The 17518-nt window shown below is 39.6% G+C and overlaps 1 protein-coding gene across 8 annotated transcripts in view; it reads left to right on the forward strand.

The window, feature by feature from the left end:
- RPS6KA1 (ribosomal protein S6 kinase A1) overlaps positions 1-17518 on the forward strand; it is a 126872-nt gene that overhangs the window by 46445 nt on the left and 62909 nt on the right. The window contains exon 1 of one of the 8 annotated variants that reach the window (XM_058195214.1): positions 5431-5523. The exons of 6 other annotated variants lie outside the window; for them this stretch is intronic. Coding sequence is in view for 1 of the 2 variants with exons in the window: in XM_058195208.1 (XP_058051191.1) it covers positions 9117-9143 (27 nt within the window). In the remaining variant the exon portion in view is untranslated. Of the gene's footprint in view, positions 1-5430; positions 5524-8938; positions 9144-17518 lie in introns of those variants that run through there. One more of the 8 variants, XM_058195208.1, reaches the window with a different exon arrangement.

Below are 17518 nucleotides of genomic sequence, written 5' to 3' on the forward strand. Positions count from 1 at the left end.
ATCTGCTGGAGTTCACACCTTTCAAAAAAAAAAAAAGGCTTCCTTCCTGTGGCAGCTTTCTTCCTTGTAATAAGAGATTGAGACATAAATAACTTCTTTTGTTCATATCCAGTTCATAGTCCCTCCAGCCACTGTCCAGGCAACGTGGAAACAGGGATAAAGAATAATTTCGGAGGGTGGAAATGGTAATTACGATGTTCGTACCGGTAACTGCTGCAAAGAGCATAGAAAATCGCTTTAGATATCTTTCTCTTTTTCACGTTTTCTTTTATTCTTATTTCTTTTCCCTCCCCTATTTCTCCTTTTATGTTTCCATGCGTTGTTATGTATGTAAATTTTTCTTTTATATTAGTTATATTAAACCAAGGGGGAAAAAGAAAGAAACAGGAATAAAAGATCTGGTTACAAAATCCTAATCTTCAGTCGGGTCCTGTTGATCATACTGAGAATTGTTATTCCTAAATTCCGTAAAACGAGACGCTCAGTCCAAATAGACATTGTTGGAGGAGAGCCATGTTAGTTTATTGTAGCTAAACATCAGGAGGAGTCTGATGGCATCTTTCCTGATTAGCAAATTTTATTAAAAAGCAGCTGCAGCTCATGATAGCTTATGACTTTTAATAAATGTGTGAAGTGGGGAAGGTGCTACCAGGTTCCTGATTTCTGTTCAGAATAGTAAGAAGCCTTGGGTGGCTGGAGAATTCTGGGAATTGAAGTCCACAGGTCTTAAAGTTGCCAAGGTTGCTAAGGTCTTGACATTTATTTTAAATTCTGCTTTATTGGGCTTCTAGGCCACGTCAGTCATAAACTATTGTGTACGATATAACACAATTTTGCTACATAAAGATTTTCAACTTTTGATAGTCTGTCTGTAAAGTTACAAAGTCACAAAGCAGACAATCTGGTCTTTATGCATGTTTATTTTTATTTGTGGATGGGACGCGGTGGCTCAGTGGCTAGGATGCTGAGCTTGTCGATTGAAAGGTCGGCTGCTCAGCGGTTCGAACCCCTAGTGCTGCCGCGTAACAGGGTGAGTTCCCGTGACTTGTCCCAGCTTCTGCCAACCGAGCAGTTCGAAAGCACGTAAAAAATGCCAGTAGAAAAAATAGGGACCACCTTTGGTGGGAAGGTAACAGCGTTCCATGCGCCTTTGGCATTGAGTCATGCCGGCCACACGACCACGGAGATGTCTTCGGACAGCACTGACTCTTCGGCTTTGAAACGGAGATAAGCACCACCCCTTAGAGTTGGGAATGACTAGCACATGTGTGCGAGGGGAACCTTTACCTTTTATTTTTATTTATAATTGTTTATTTTTAATTTTATCCATTACTTATTATCTTTAGTATCCATTTCACTTTGTAACATTGTCAAACTTTCTCAGCTGAAATGCAAAAAGCTCACCAGAATATATTGAGTTTCCAGATCTTATTTGCCACTTAGTAAGAATATAGAGTTGATCATGTTACACACAAACACAAACATTTGAAGGACAGATAGTGGCAGGCAGAATTATTGACATGTTGATTTGCATGGCATCCATCTATGTAGTTAGCACTCTCACATTATTTACTAAATGAATTATTCCAGCAGTTTCCGTCACTGCAAACTTATTTATTTGTAATACTTTCTCTTGTTTTCCTGACTCAAGGCAACCAAAGAAACTACTACTACTACCTTTTCTTCCTCTTCATCCTCTTTTTCCTCCTAGACAATGTTTAAAAAGCCCACAAACATCACACACCTGTTATTATCCCAAATTAATAAAGGCAAAGGAAGAAAAGCTAATTGTGCAAAATTCATGGACTACAGCAGTGTTTCTTAACCTTGGTAATTATCAGTTATGTGGACATAAACTCCCAGAATTCCTCAGCCAATAGGTTGAGAAACACTGGAGTAGAGCAAAGCCATAGGCTAAGCTTCTAATATTAACTACAGTAGGAGGAAATTCCATCTTTGCTGTCTTGCCAAGAGAGGCATCTGACATTCACATAGGAAATGTTCAGTAGGGTTTAGGAAGTGTTGTTTTGATCCTATATCCACTGCTGACAGGTGTAAGTTTCACACCGATCAGTGAAAGCAGTGCAGAAGATTAATCTCAAATGGAAATGTCACCTTTCATTTTTCTGAATCCTGAATAGTTTTTATATTAATTGTTGTCCTTAATGATTAATACAATCAGATTTTCTGTGAGACTTTCTGGAATTAGATGGCCACTTGAATGTTAAAGCGATGATGGACTGAGAAAAATCCAGGTTTAAGTCTCAAACGCACGCACACACACCAACCAACCATAGGACCTTACTTTGACAGCCGACCAGAATTGCTTCGAAACAAGATGGGTGGCAAATTAATTAATTAATTGAGGCAAATTACTGTCTCAACCCAAAGTCTCTCACAAGCTATTTTGAGGGTGTGTGCGTGTGTGTGAAATGGAAGAGAGAATGCTATGAGAGATTTTGAAAGCTATGTATTTATATCAGTGGTGGGTTGCTACCAGTTCGCCCCAGGTCAGGCAAACCACTAGTGGCTGCGGCGGGAGGCTCTGCCCACTGGCCCGGACATCTCTGCGCAGAAGCATTACACGTGCGCATGCACGCACACCCATGAACAAACCGGTAGCGAACGAAATTGAAACCCACTACTGATTTATATATACATGCAACATACCATAACTGAACTAATTCTGCCTAACTTAACTACTTCAGTCTGTGTTGGGGCCAGGGGCATGTTTAATTAACGGATTTCTAACAACTGCATTGCTGCAAACACAGAACACTTTTTAACACAGGGTCACAGTGGCAGCCTGGTAGGCTGTTTTTAAAATTCAGATTCCCCTGGAAGGCACGACGCTTGTCTAGCAGAGGTTTCCTTCTCCGTCACTGCCGAGTGATAATTTAGGCATTGTTCATTCACAGTATAATTTCCCAATCATGGGATATAACAGTTGGAATCTATTCTGTACTGGCCAGATGATCTGGTTCCAAATGGGCAATAAGAGTGATCTGGGAATCCAAAAAGAAATCCTATTGAGAGGAACAGGAGAAACGGATGTGTTAAGCCTTAAAAATGCTAGTGCTCTTCAAGAACTTGGAAAGATGCCACCAAAATGATAGGATGTGACCTATCATCCCAGAATTCTAGACGCTACACGGTACAAAGACTGAACCTACTTAAATGTTTGAGAAAACATCATAATGGTAACAGCAGTTAATCTCTACTGATCTCTTGCAGCATACAGAGATGGGGAACAATTTTTATGGGAGTTGCTCTGTGCAGAAGGGTTACTACACAACCCAACGAACTGGGCCAAGAATGATGAGTGCTCTCCGTTTCTTTCAAACAGCCTCTGAGCGATACTCTGTATGTTGTAATACGGAGAGAGAGATGCAGATTTTAAAACTCAACTCTGCAGAGGCAAATGCATTGCTTCTGCAGAAATAAAATTGATCATTTGCCCACAGGGTGTCAGCATATGGTATTTTTGTGTATCTGTAGATTTATATATCTCAGCAACTGGCAGGAAAAGCATTCTGGAAACAAGGCTGTGTAATAAAGCACTTGCATATTATTGCCAAGAAAACTACAGAAGACATTTCTACATGAATTTCTTCAGGAATTAAATTTGTTCACGGTATTGTCCCTGTTTCCCATCCCGTCTCCCCCCCGCCCCCGAAAAGTCACCTCTCCCAATATGACCAAAGCACTGTCTATTTTTTATGCTCATGGCACATAAAATATGGGAGGAAGATCAGTTGCAGCCTTGATCTTGAAGTACTCTGTGGATACCTGTGAAGATTCTAGATCAGGGGTCTCCAAACTTGGCAACTTGAAGACTTCTGGACTTCAAACTCCCAGAATTCCCTAGACAGCAGGCTTGAAGTCCACAAGTCTTCAATTGCCGAGTTTGGAGAGCCCCTGCTCTAGATTTATAGAGTAGACCCCTACATATATCCTGTTTCCCCAAAATAAGACATGCCCTGATAATAAGCCCAATCGGGCTTTTGAGTGCATGGCAATAAGGCGAAGCACTGATTTCAGGGTTCAAAAAAAGACAGGGCCTTATTTTCAGGGAAACACATACAGTATATGCATAGTCCATGGAGTAGTCTAAAAAGGATTTCCCTACTTGGTCAATCTTGAGATATGTGGGCTTCAATCCTGAGAATTCCCCAGCCAGCATGGCCATTGCTAAAAATTCTTTTAAGTTGAAGTCCCTACATCTTCACATTGCCAAGTTTGAGAAATGCTGGCCTATAAACACTTGAGACATGTTCAGAGCATGTCTCAATATGTTTTACACTTTTAGGTTTTACAATACTTAGGATTACAACCTCTGAATCATGATTCCAGACCTGTTGCTTCACTTCTACTGGCAAGCTGTGAAATATCCAGGATGTGGCTTTGAAGTATAAGAGGCAGAGACCCTTAAAACATTTTAATCCCATCTTCCCATGTTTCTTAGATTGGTTTACAGTACAGTTTATTTTTAAAAAAATGCCATAAACAGCTACTATAATAATATAATATATGAGTTGATGGCCGTGTATAAACACATCTAAGCTGTAAACATTTTAGAAGACTATTTTAAATGGGAAAGAAGGACCATTAGTGGTTGAGTCCTACTTGGAAAGACTTCCCAAGGACTGCTGCCTAAAATCATAAGCAGCAGCTGCGGGTTGGTGAACTTGGTGTATCAGTTACCCCAAATGGTAGAATACAGAGTACATCCTGGGGGGATGTTGCATATGTTGACTGGGGAATTCTGGGAGATGAAATCCATGCCAAAGTTGCTAAAGTTGAGAAATCTACTGATCTATGGCAGCCAAAAACTGGAGGAATCTGGTAGCCTCTTTTCTGTCTAATACATTTTATGAAAAAGCATAAAATCATTGTGAAAATGTTTGCCTTTTATTAACACTTGCTATTCTCAAAAAGTGATGTCAAACTCCTCCAGATTATTATTATTATTATTATTGTGTGTGGAAAAGTTGCTTCTGAGATTTTCCTGCGTGCAAACTAAGGCATCTCCAAATCTCCAGACCCGGCATATTTTGACATGAGCAAGCTGTTAACATTTCTAGGCTTGCTCCTGACGGAAAACCGGCTCTCTGAAGCCTCAAGTTATTATACCTTTGTATAAATTGCCCCAGGCCATTCACCAAGGCAGTCACTGATGGGAAATCTGTCTGCATCTCTGCCAGGGAGTGTGAAAAACTGCAAGCCAGATAGATCAAGAGTCTAACTTGTACATTCTTTTGTTCAAATGCCTTGAGGGTATAAAAATGATTCTACTTGGCACCAGAAAGTTAGTTGATTCATCTCTTGATGAGGTTATTCCTCAGGTTAGCACAGTAGAAAATCCTTTAAAAAAAAAAGTTTGCCATATACCTTCCCAGGGGGATTAGCATGTAATGGGTGTGGGTAGCGGTAGTAGTAGTAGTCGAAGTTGAAATATGTGCACCTACAGTCATCGTTTGCAGTCTTAACTGTGAAACCTAGAGACCATTCCTTTCCCATCAGGTAAGAACAGCTGCTCTTTTGATGTTTCTTTACCAGAATGTCAAGTTTCCTGTTTTTAAAACGCCGATCTGTACTCGCAACTCTGCTTGCAACCAGCACTGTGGCTTATCTGCTGATAGGAAGAGAGATGACTTGCCCTCCCTTTCTGCTGGGAGAAGGGCACCTCCTTTACCTGGAGACCTCAGCCACTCAGGCGCCCAGAAAGCCCAAATGCTATTTCATCCAACCTTTGAACTGGCATGACTGCAGGGTGCTAGTTTTGTATCAGCTGGTCCCATTGTGTGTGTGTATGGGAGGGGGGAAGCCATTGGTGATAATAAGGGTTCAGTAGTCCTGGGCATACCTGCTTGCCTCTCTGTGGGTTTGTACATCTTGGAGAGCAGCTCCAAATGTTTTGTGGCTGTAATGGAGCAACCATAAGCCTCCCCATGTCAGGTCTACAGCTCGTAATGCCAGCTCAGTTATTTTAACTTTTGAGAATGAAAATTTCAGAAGTCCCTCTGCACGGGACTAAATAATAGTACTATATCAAGTGTTGTTATTATTCCCTCAACACTGTCAAACTATTTACTAAATCTGCACAACTATTAATCTTCTCATCGTTCCCACGACCCATCTCCTTCCACTTATGACTGTATGACTGTAACTTTGTTGCTTGTATCCTATATTGATATTGATTGATTCCTGATTGCTTATTTGTACCGTATGACTATCAATAAGTGTTGTACCTTGTAATTCTTGATAAACTTTTCTTTTATGTACACTGAGAGCATCTGCACCAAGACAAATTCCTTGTGTGTCCAATCACACTTGGCCAATAAAAAAAAATTCTATTCTATTATAAAACATTTATACAATTGTGTGACAGCTAAAACCAGTTTCTTCAATGCTGTCTGTTTTGTCTAATGGTAGGGCTGGTCCTGTACCAGCCAAGACTGATGGATTTGGGATCAAATCAAATTTGGATTTGATTTGGGATCAAATCCAACCTGTACATTAAAAATGCTTGCATGAAGTCTAATATGCTGGTAGCGTCTGTGTGCTGTTGGTCCAGCGATTTCTGAAGTTTATACTTACTAAATAATTTTAAGCAGGTTTTGGCTCATTCAAAGTTTTCTTGCAAGGACTTCATAGGGAGTTAGCCTGTTGAAATTATCTCACCATTCCGATAGGATACGTTAAATTATTTTTCCCCAAGACATTCCCCTCCAGATGAGATTATAAAACCCAGAATTCCAATCCAGCTCTTGAAAGTGGCTGCCTCAACACATCTGTAGGGTACCAGAGAGAGAAGATGCATGATTTTAGCTAAGATACCATGATTGATCCAAGTTTATCTAGGATAGACATGTGATTAAATAGAAGATTATAAATTGTGTTTTTGAAGACACCACCTACTTCACAGTTACTTTTACTTTCAGATAAACTTCTTATTCATACAGCAACTGAACATTCCTGCAGGGACATGCAATATAAAATATTTTTCCCAAACAGCACTCAGACACTGTGTCCATTAGACCCGATATTGTTTTCTGGAGATCTTCAGTTTCTTGGGGTCCAGGGCTTTTGATTGGTGTGCTGAAGCCTCACTCCAGAAGGGGCAAAGGCAAGACCACAAAATAGAGGGGACCCCAAAATTCCTCAGTTGGATTTCATGCATAATTTGTTAAGATTATAGAACTTCATCACCAACAGTTAACACTTAGCCATAAAAAATTTAATAGATGATATTCAACGACTCAGTATCTCTTAATCCAACCTCTTGCTGGTTATCAGGGGGAAAAATAGGAGGGAAGGAACATATACAGCCTTAAGCTCCTGGAAGGGAAAAAAAATGGAAGATAATTGAACAATAGCAAACAAAGTTGGTGGCTACACGAGAGAGAGGTGAAGACACAGAAAGAAAAGGCACAAGAAGCACCCACAAAAATATATTTTTTTTAAAAAAATAACACAAATCTTATAGTATTTCCTCTTGTCCTCAAGCCACAAAGTATGTCTCTACAGGTAATCCTCAACTTATGACCCCAATTGAGCCCAACATTTCTGTTGCTAAGCAAGATATTTGCTAAGTGAACTTTGCCCCATTTTGTGACTTGTTGCCATAGTTGTTAAGTGAATCACTGCAGTTGTTAAGTTAGTAACGTGGTTGTTAAATGAATCTGGCTTCCCCATTGACTTTGCTTGTCAGAAGAGGCTACAACCCTGCAGCCAACATAAATATGAGCCCATTGCCAAGCATCCAAATTTTAATCATGTGACTATGGGGATTCTGCAGTGGGTTGTAAGTGTGGAAAAACGTCATAAAGTCATTTTTTTTCCCAGTGCCATTGTAACTTCGAAAGGCACTAAATGCTGTAGGACGAATAGAATAGAATAGAATAGAATTTTTTAATGGCCAAGTGTGATTGGACACACAAGGAATTTGTCTTTGGTGCATACGCTCTCAGTGTACATAAAAGATACCTTCATCAAGAATCATAAGGTACAACACTTAACGATAGTCATAGAATAGAATAGAATAGAATAGAATAGAATAGAATAGAATAGAATAGAATAGAATAGCATTTTTTATTGGCCAAGTGTGATTGGACACACAAGGAATTTGTCTTAGTGCATACGCTCTCAGTGTACATAAAAGAAAAGATACCTTCATCAAGAATCATAATGGTTAGATAAAAAAATATGTTAAAGAAGTTTGATAGAGGTTTCTATAAAGTAAGAATTGTCGAAATAATGATTTAAGAGGATGCAGTGAATGATGTAACATAATTAATATAAATCTAAAATATTTTACATGAAATGAGGGAAGAAACATTTATAGTCAAACAAATGATTAATTGACCAAAACACTGAAATAAATGTTTGATTGGTAAAATGTAAAATTAGATAAATTATACGTTATGAAGATGGTGAAATTGCACAAAAGATTTGTAACCAACCAACCGACACACAGTTTGCATTTGTATTGAAGATTTTCTTTATGTATGTTTGTTAAAAAGAATAAAAAAATTCTCCCCCCCCCCAAAAAAAAAAAGAATCATAAGGTACAACACTTAATGATAGTCATGGGGTACAAAGGTACATAGGGTACAAATTAGTATCAGCAGGAAAGTTAGGATGGGCTTAGGAACCTCTGCCTGTCTGGAGAAGAAAGCTTGGAACTTGCTACAATCAGGAAGACCGAGAAAAGGCGAAGATGTCTTGCGGTTGCCTTCACTTCCTTTTTTAGCCTTAGCTGCTTCAAGCTTTGCTCCACAGGAAACAGCAGGGAAAATATATATTTAGTTAGTATCACCCTAAACAGGGTGAGCTAGGATCCTCCATCCCCTCCCCCCAAAACCATGGGTTTCTCTTGTCTTTTTTATTTTTCTTCTTTTAGTACCTATCTGATTCATCAGCCAAGCTGCGTGCTGGAAACTCTTGTTGCGGTTTATCAGTGTGGAAATTACAGTTTCCTTTCTGCTGAAAGTTTTGAATTTTATCCAAATGACCTACAGAGAGCTTCTGCTGGGAGTGTGCTCTGTTTTGATGTCCAGGCTCTGGTAGCAGGCAGGCAATGGGAGAAGAGCTCCCTGGCAGTTGTGGAGAGGATGATGAGGTTGCTGTTTCGCACCAAGGCAAGTGCGAATGTCTTTTGCACTTGGCTGGGCTGGGCTGGGCTGGGCTGGGCTGGGCTGGGCTGGGCTGGGCTTGGCTCAGGTGATGACAAGAAGCTTTTGGCTATCTTAGCTAGTCCGTGTGCAACCACCAGGAATGGAAGTGAAGAGGAACCAATGAAAGGAGAGAATGGGAGCAATCCCTTAGCCAGGATTGATGCACGTTTTGTAGAGTGGCCGGGAAGGAGTGTCCTGGGGCTGTGGAACCTGCCTTGAGATGATCCTGGACCACAATCTTGATGCAGACAATTTAAATAAAGAAGTCACAAGGTTGCACCATGCTTCTTAGTATGGATCTTGTGTCCCTTTAGATCTGTCTTACACCAATATGGCTGTCTAGCAAGTGAGGCAGTGAGAACACTCTTCCGTTGGTTGCTACCTGGCAAAGATGTCTAGGGCTGAAACTCGTGGCTTCCTATATGTTCCCTCCTTTGGTTTTTGGTTGTTCTTTCGCTTTGTTTTCATAAGAAGAATTTGTGAAGGACTGATTTCTTTTATCAGAATTGCGCTTCCTTCCTGAAAGAAAAGCAAGGATTTTCCTTAATTTATTAATCTTTAAGATATAGTGAGGGGAGAGATTTTTTGGATTAACCACAAAAATAGATTTGCAGATTTTATTTTTCTGCGCAGCCTTTCTTTGGATGATGAAAATAATCTAAAATCTTGGTTCTTTTCAGATTACTGTATTTTTATTCATGCTTCACTTGTGTCTGATCTTATTATGTTCTTATTCTACCTTCCATCCATGGGTGTGTGTGTGTGTGTGTGTGTGTGTGTGTGTGTGTATACACTTTTATCTCAGGATAATATACTCAAGCACTGATGAAGATGGCCGTGGTCCACAAGAGTTTGTGTCATAATAAATCCACTTCAGTAGTCTTTAAAATGCCACAAAATTCATGGTTGCTTTTTTGTTGTAGGAGGCTCACGTGACTAGCTCTTTATAAAATTATTATTCCTCATTATTCAGGTAGGGTGTTCATTTGGATGTTTTTAGATGTGTTGGGGATGCCATTTGGAAAGTAGAAGAGAAGGAACATTTTGTGTGGCAGATGGATGGATGGATGGAAGAAAGAAAGAAAGAAAGAAAGAGAAAGAAAGAAAGAAAGAAAGAAAGAAAGAAAGAAAGAAAGAAAGAAAGAAAGAAAGAGAGAGAGAGAGACATGGATACATAATGTGTGACACCCAAAATATTTTGAATGAAGTTTAGGAATTCTTCCTTCTTTAATATTTCACGAGAAAGCAAACCTCTATACCAGGGGTCTCCAACCTTGGTCCCTTTAAGACTTGTGGACTTCAACTCCCAGAGTCCCTCAGCCAGCAAAGCTGGCTGAGGAATTCTGCGAGTTGAAGTCCACAAGTCTTAAAGGGACCAAGATTGGAGACCCCTGCTCTATACTGTTTTGATACACAGATTTCCTAAATAAGATGAATATCTGCTAGTGTATCTACTGGAACTAATTTCATTGGATGAGCCTTGACTTCCAAGGGTAGAATTAATGTAGTGGCTAAAAACAAAAGACTTGCTCATCCTTTACGGCATTTATCCTTTTTTAAAAGTCTCTATTGGATTCCTATTCTGTAATTTTTATTCACTTTTGAACAATATTATGTAAAAGCTAAAATCGGGATTTGTGTCATAGTCAGACTCCTCAACCCTCAAACTGTGGTATAGTGGTTAAGATTGGATTAAAATTGGATTGGCACTGGAAAATTTTGGTCTACCAGAAGGTATAGAAGCTCACTGAATTTAAACCAGTCATTTTCTTAGCTCAGCTTACCCCGCAGGCTTGTTCTATGGATGACATGGATTGATTTGCTTGATTTATAGCCCATACATGAAATATGCTTACCTCTACTTCTTGGACAAGGACTGGGGAATGCTAATACAGGTAGTTCTTGACTTACGACCACAATGGAGCCCAACATTTCTGTTGCTAAGTGAAACATTTGTTAAGTGAGTTTTGCCCCACTTTATGACGTTTCTCGCCACAGTTGTTAAGTGAATCACTGCAGTTGTTAAGTGAATCTGGCTTCTCTATTGACTTTGCTTGTCAGAAAGTTGCAAAAGGCGATCACTGCAACTGTCATAAATATATATGAGTTGCCAAGCATCTGAATTTTGATCAGGCGACCATGGAGATGCTGCAGCAGTTGTAAGTGTGAAAAACGGTCATAAGTCCCTTTTTTCAGTGTCATAACTTTGCTCACTAAATGAACTGTTGTAACTCAAGGACTACTTGTAGTTTACTGGGAAGGTTTGAGTCAAACTGTCTCTCCGAGACCAACTCAGGGTAGTGATTCTGTGTAGTTCTGGACACTGCTTGAGGTTCTCAGGAAAAGCCAAAATATAAATGTAACAAATAAATGATGTTTTTTTTTAAATTTACATTTATATCCCGCCCTTCTCCGAAGACTCAGGGCGGCTTACAGTGTATAAGGCAATAGTCTCATTCTATTTGTATATTTACAAAGTCAACTTATTGCCCCCCCAACAATCTGGGTCCTCATTTTACCTACCTTATAAAGGATGGAAGGCTGAGTCAACCTCGGGCCGGGCTTGAACCTGCAGTAATTATTTTATTTATTTATTTATTTATTTGATCATATTTATATACCGCCCTATCTCCCGAAGGACTCAGGGCGGTTTACAGGCACTTAAAAACACATAAATACAATATAAAAACAATTAAAAAACTTATTCTAAAAGCCCAATAATTAAAAATATAGGAATAAAACCCAATTTAAAACCCATAAATTTAAAATCTAACTCAGTCCTGCGCAATTAAATAAGTATGTTTTAAGCTCGCGGCGGAAGGTCTGAAGGTCCGGAAGCTGACGAAGTCCGGGGGGGTAGTTCGTTCCAGAGGGTGGGAGCCCCCACAGAGAAGGCCCTTCCCCTGGGCGTCGCCAGACGACATTGCCTTGCTGATGGCACCCTGAGGAGTCAGGGTGCCGTGTTCTAATAACAGGCTTCTTACCAGCCTGAGCTACCATGGCCTATTTTGAGTATTGACAAGGACAGAGTGCAGTGAGATGGGAGGGTATCTAACCCTACTTCTTTTTTGAAGTGTAGTAAGTGCTGGCTTCGAAAACACCACACTAGGCCTGCTTTAAGAGCTTTACCTGGAAGACAACAAGGAACCAACCGGCTTCCGGTAGCATCATGGAGGAAGGAATGAGAGAGCAAAAGGGAGTTCTAGAAATGAATTTGGAATCTGAACAACTCAGCACCGCTTTGCAAAGTTCGTGTAGAATGTTTTGGATTGGCAAGCTTTTCAGCAACTCTCATTTCAAAATGCAAAAGTGTAGAGTGTTTTCTTTCATGACCTCCCATAAAACCTACAGAATATCTGAAAAATTAGCCCCAGGCGCCTTTCAGTATTTATTTATATAAATGGTGTTTAAGTCATATCTTTGCTTCATCCTATGGTGCTGAACAGCTCTGCGGTGTATTAAGCACAGGCACTTCTGCTTCTTTCTAGCAGCAAACTCTGCTAAGACGTGGGCGTAGTTTCTGTAATATGACAGCTTGTTTACAAGCACAAAATATAATCTCAGAAGTTTGACTTGTCTTGCTGAATTCCTCTCTTTTCTTTTCTTTTCTTTTCTTTTCTTTCTTTTTTCTTTCTTTCTTTCTTTCCTTCTTTCTTTCCTTCCTTCCTTCCTTCCTCTTTCTTTCTTTCTTTCTTTTTCTTTCCTTTCTTCCTTCTTTCTCCTTTCTTTCTTTATTTCTTTTCCTTTCCTTTCTTTTTTCCTTCCTCTTTCTTTCTTTCTTTCTTTTTCTTTCTTTCTTTCTTTCTTTTCCTTTCCTTCTTTTTCCTTCCTTCCTTCATTCCTTCCTACATTTTTCCTCTTTCTTTCTTTCTTTCCTTCTTTCCATCCTTCATTTTTCCTTTTTTGTTCTTTCTTTCCTTCCTTCCTTCCTTCCTTCCTTCCTTCCTCTTTCTTTCTTTCTTTCTTTCTTTCTTTCTTTCTTTCTTTCTTTCTTTCTTTCTTTCTTTCTTTCTTTCTTTCTTTCTTTCTTATCAAAGAACTGCTGCAATTTTTTTGTTCACTTCAGCAAAGGAGGAAGTTGCTCCTCCTTCTTTATGTGTGTTTTTGAGGTTTAGCAAGTATTTCTCAGATAAGCTGCCTGTAGTTCACTTCCCCCCCTCCCCCTTACAAGAAATAACCCTAAAATATTTTGGACTAAAACTCCTAGCAGCCCACCCAGCACGCCCTACTCTAACATGCAAAGGAAGTTTGGGTTTCTAAAACGACCCAAAAGGCAGAAAAGCAACAAAAAAATTGTGGGTGGTGTTGTTCCTTCATTCTGCAGGAAACAAGATTTGTGGGCAGTGTCTCTTGAATCACCCGTTTGAGAGAAGAGTTGTAACTTGACAGGAAACACAATTCTTTTCCACAAACTATAGTGCCCCTGTCTTTTCCTAGGAGTGGGGGTGGGGAATTCAGATAATAGTTGCTTTTTTCTGCCCTCTTACAATATTTCTTGCCAAAATATTTGAGCGTGTATGCAGGTACTTGTTGTACAGAAGAGACCAGGCAGAGTTTGGAATTCTTCCATGGTTGGAAATTTTGAGCCTGGTGAAGCCTTGATTTACGCTGGCTGTGCCCTTCCGTTGGGTCTTCTGTTATCTCAACAGATACCTGAGCAGGCTTTAGTACTTGTGGTCCTCTGTTTCTCCTGTGTCCCAGAGTTTACTACTATACAGGGAAATAGACAGACTGCAAGTTCACTTAATTGTTGAAACTGTGCGGCTCATTTTCCTTTAGGCTCTTTATCGTAAGGGCAAACTTCAGACCAAATACACAGAAGAGTCTCTCTTTTTCCATTTTGAAATTGTGATTTAATTCTATTCCTTAGCCGAAGAAGTGAAATGACATGCAGGGTGACCAGATTGATTGTCTGTCTGTCTGTCTGTCTATCTATCTTTCTATGTATCATCTTTCTGTCCGTCTATCCATCCATATCTATCTATCTATCTATCTATCTATCTATCTATCTATCTATCTATCTATCTATCTATCTATCTATCTATCTATCTATCTATCTATCCTCTCTCTCCCTCTCTCTATCTCTCTATCTAGTATCTGTCTGTCTGTCTGTCCAGCCAGCCAGCCAGCCATCTCTCTCTCTCTCTCTAGTATCTCTTTCTCTCTCTCTCTCTCTTATCTATCTATCTGTCTGTCTATCCATCCATCAGTCTCCCTATCTCTCTCTCTCTCTCTCTCTCTAATATCTATCTATCTATCTATCTACCTACCTACCTACCTACCTACCTACCTACACTAATTTGTATAAATTCACATACTTATTAATGTTCATACATAATTTGGTTTCACAAAAGTCTTAGGCACATATCCCTGCCACATACATTTTTTTAATAAAATGAAATTTTCATATAGCCTTGGATTTTTTATTTTTTTTTGAGAGAGAGCATATTGTGGAATTCAGCAAAGTTATGGTTACAGTTCACTCAGAAGGTAAGCAATGATTGTAGAGTTGCTTATTCCATTTCACTTTTTCTCATTTATCCCGAGACTGTTCGTAATGGAAAAACATTGTCCTACAAATAAACGTAGGTATTTATGACCTGATTCTGAAGTTCCCATGGCTGACCTCCCATCTCAGGGTCACTCACAACCCCATTTCAGGCACTTGGCAGCCGTCCACATTTATGGCCATTTGCAGTGTGCTTGCAGTCATGTGATCTCATTTTATAAACCAGCATTTATTTCTGGAATTTGGCAAAACCGCCCTCTACAGATAGTACTCGTATTATGACCACAATTTTGAGACCAGAATTTCTGTGGCTAAGTTAAGGCAGTTATTTAGTGAGTCATGCCTGGTTTTACGATCTTTTTTTGCCACAATTGTTAAGTGAATGATTGCAGTTGTTACGGGAGTCACGCTGTTGTTAAACGAATCCAACTCCTGCCCCCACTTCGCTTGTTGGAAGCCTCCTGGGAAGGCCGTACGTGGTGATTATATGACTCTGGGATGATGCAACTGTCCAGTTGCCAAGTGCCTGAATTCTGATCATGTGACCATGGGGATGCTGTGTTAGGTTGCAAATGCGAGGGCCAGTCATAAATAACATTTTTCAGCACCATTGTAACTACAAATGGTTGTAAGTCAAGGGCTACCTGTAGTGAACACTTGGTTTGCTTAACAAGAACCACGATGGTAGCTTAACAACTGCTGCAAAAAAAGGTTGTAAAATTGAATCCGTTAAATGTGAGTGATCTGCTTTATGACTTCCGTGACTTACAACCAGTGGTGGGATTCAGCCAGCTCGCACCTATTCGGGAGAACCGGTTGTTAACTTTCTAAATCTGTTTGGAGAACCGGTTGTTGGAAGAAATCTTATTTTGTTTTTTTCCACTTTACAGGGCTAATCCTGTAAGGAAGGCAGGAAGGAAACATTCTGGTGGTGTTTCTAGCCTAATCTTTACTGTCCTGCTTACAGAAACTGCCTCTTTGGTTAACCCTTATTACATTGTAACAGCTAAGGCGGAAGCACCCATTGACGTGAGTGATGTTAAGTTGGCTACACCCACAGGGTCACATGACCACCAAGCCCCACCTACCGAGCTAGTCATTAGGGCAGGGAACCGATTGTTAAATTATTTGAATCCCACCACTGCTTACAACCATAATGGGCAGGCTCCATTATGCTTGTAAGTCGAGACCTGCCTGTGCTTCCTCTCAGCATTTGAATAACTACGATAGGTATCCAGCCTCTTTCGGTTGGAACCCTCAACTGATATTTAATTAATATTGCCCTGAATGCTGTTCATAGCATCAGGGTCATCTGCCCAGGATGGAGAGAGAGCAAAAAGCTAAGATCAAAACTATGTGATGAAACCTCTGCTTTTTTGCCCCTGCTTCCATGCATTGCTGCAAAAGGTGAAAACTACATTAATAAACATAGCTTTGAATTTTTTACGAGCATGGTCCATTTTTCATTATACCATTTTCTAATTAAAGCTGAAATCTAATCCATTGCCTGGAAACGGTGCAGCAGTTGCTGTTAAACTGAAAATAAACGTGTCTAAAAAGCAAACAATCCACTTTCTCCTCTTCTTTGGAAAAGGTTAGTAAACATACAAGGTGAAAAATAAAGTTGATTAATTCCAGAATAGAATAGAATAGAATAGAATTCTTTATTGGCCAAGTGTGATTGGACACACAAGGAATTTGTCTTGGTGCATATGCTCTCAGTGTACATAAGAAGAAAAAAAATACATTCATCAAGAATCATGAATAGAATAGAATAGAATAGAATAGAATAGAATAGAATTGAATTGAATTGAATTGAATTGAATTTTTATTGGCCAAGTGTAATTGGACACATAAGGAATTTGTCTTGGTGCAGATGCTCTCAGCGTACATAAAAGAAAAGATACCTTCATCAAGAATCATAAGGTACAACACTTAATGATAGTCATAGGGTACATTTAAGCAATCAGGAAACAATATCAAAATACTAAGGATACAAGCAACAAAATTACAGTCATACAGTCATAAGTGGAAGGAGATGGGTGATAGGAAGGATGAGAAGACTAATGCAGATTTAGTAAATAGTTTGACAGTGTTGAGGGAATTATTTGTTTAGCAGAGTGATGGCGTTCGGGAAAAAACTGTTCTTGTGTCTAGTTGTTCTGATGTGCAGTGCTCTCAGAAATACTTCTTCTGAGGCTTAGCTTAATATCAAGCTCATGTTACATGTTACATTCCCACTGTCCTGATACCATCCTATGCCTGCAAATAGGTCTGACACTAATGAGGAAGGCGCACCAGGGCCACACTGAAGGAATTGCTCACTTTGCCATAAAATAAAGATTTTGCTGGTGTTATTTATTGGTGAAAGGTGCAACAGAAAAGTTATAAGAGCCGCGGTGGCGCAGTGATTAGAGTACAATACTGCAGGCTACTTCTGCTGATCACTGGCTAGCAGCAGTTTGGCAGATTGAATCTCACCAGGCTCAAGGTTGACTCAGCCTTCCATCCTTCCAAGGTGGGTAAAATGAGGATCCAAACTTTTTGGGGGGCAATAGGCTGACTCTGTAAACCGCTTAGAGAGGGCTGTAAAAAGCACTATGAAGCGGTATATAAGTCTAAGTGCTATTGCTAGTGCTATTGCTATAAAGAGAACAACTACATTTCCCAGCAGTCTTCCAGTTGCAGCTGCTGGGAGTTGTAGTCATCATCTCTTGAAGGGTGACAAGTTCCTGTCCCTGGAACATTATGTTAAAGAATTAACAGTTATGAAAATATTAAAAAAAACCAAAAACAAATACATGATGTATTTATCAATCCATTAAATTAA

Source organism: Ahaetulla prasina, chromosome 10 (genome assembly GCF_028640845.1).
Source record: "Ahaetulla prasina isolate Xishuangbanna chromosome 10, ASM2864084v1, whole genome shotgun sequence".
Classification (NCBI taxonomy): Eukaryota; Metazoa; Chordata; class Lepidosauria; order Squamata; family Colubridae; genus Ahaetulla; species Ahaetulla prasina.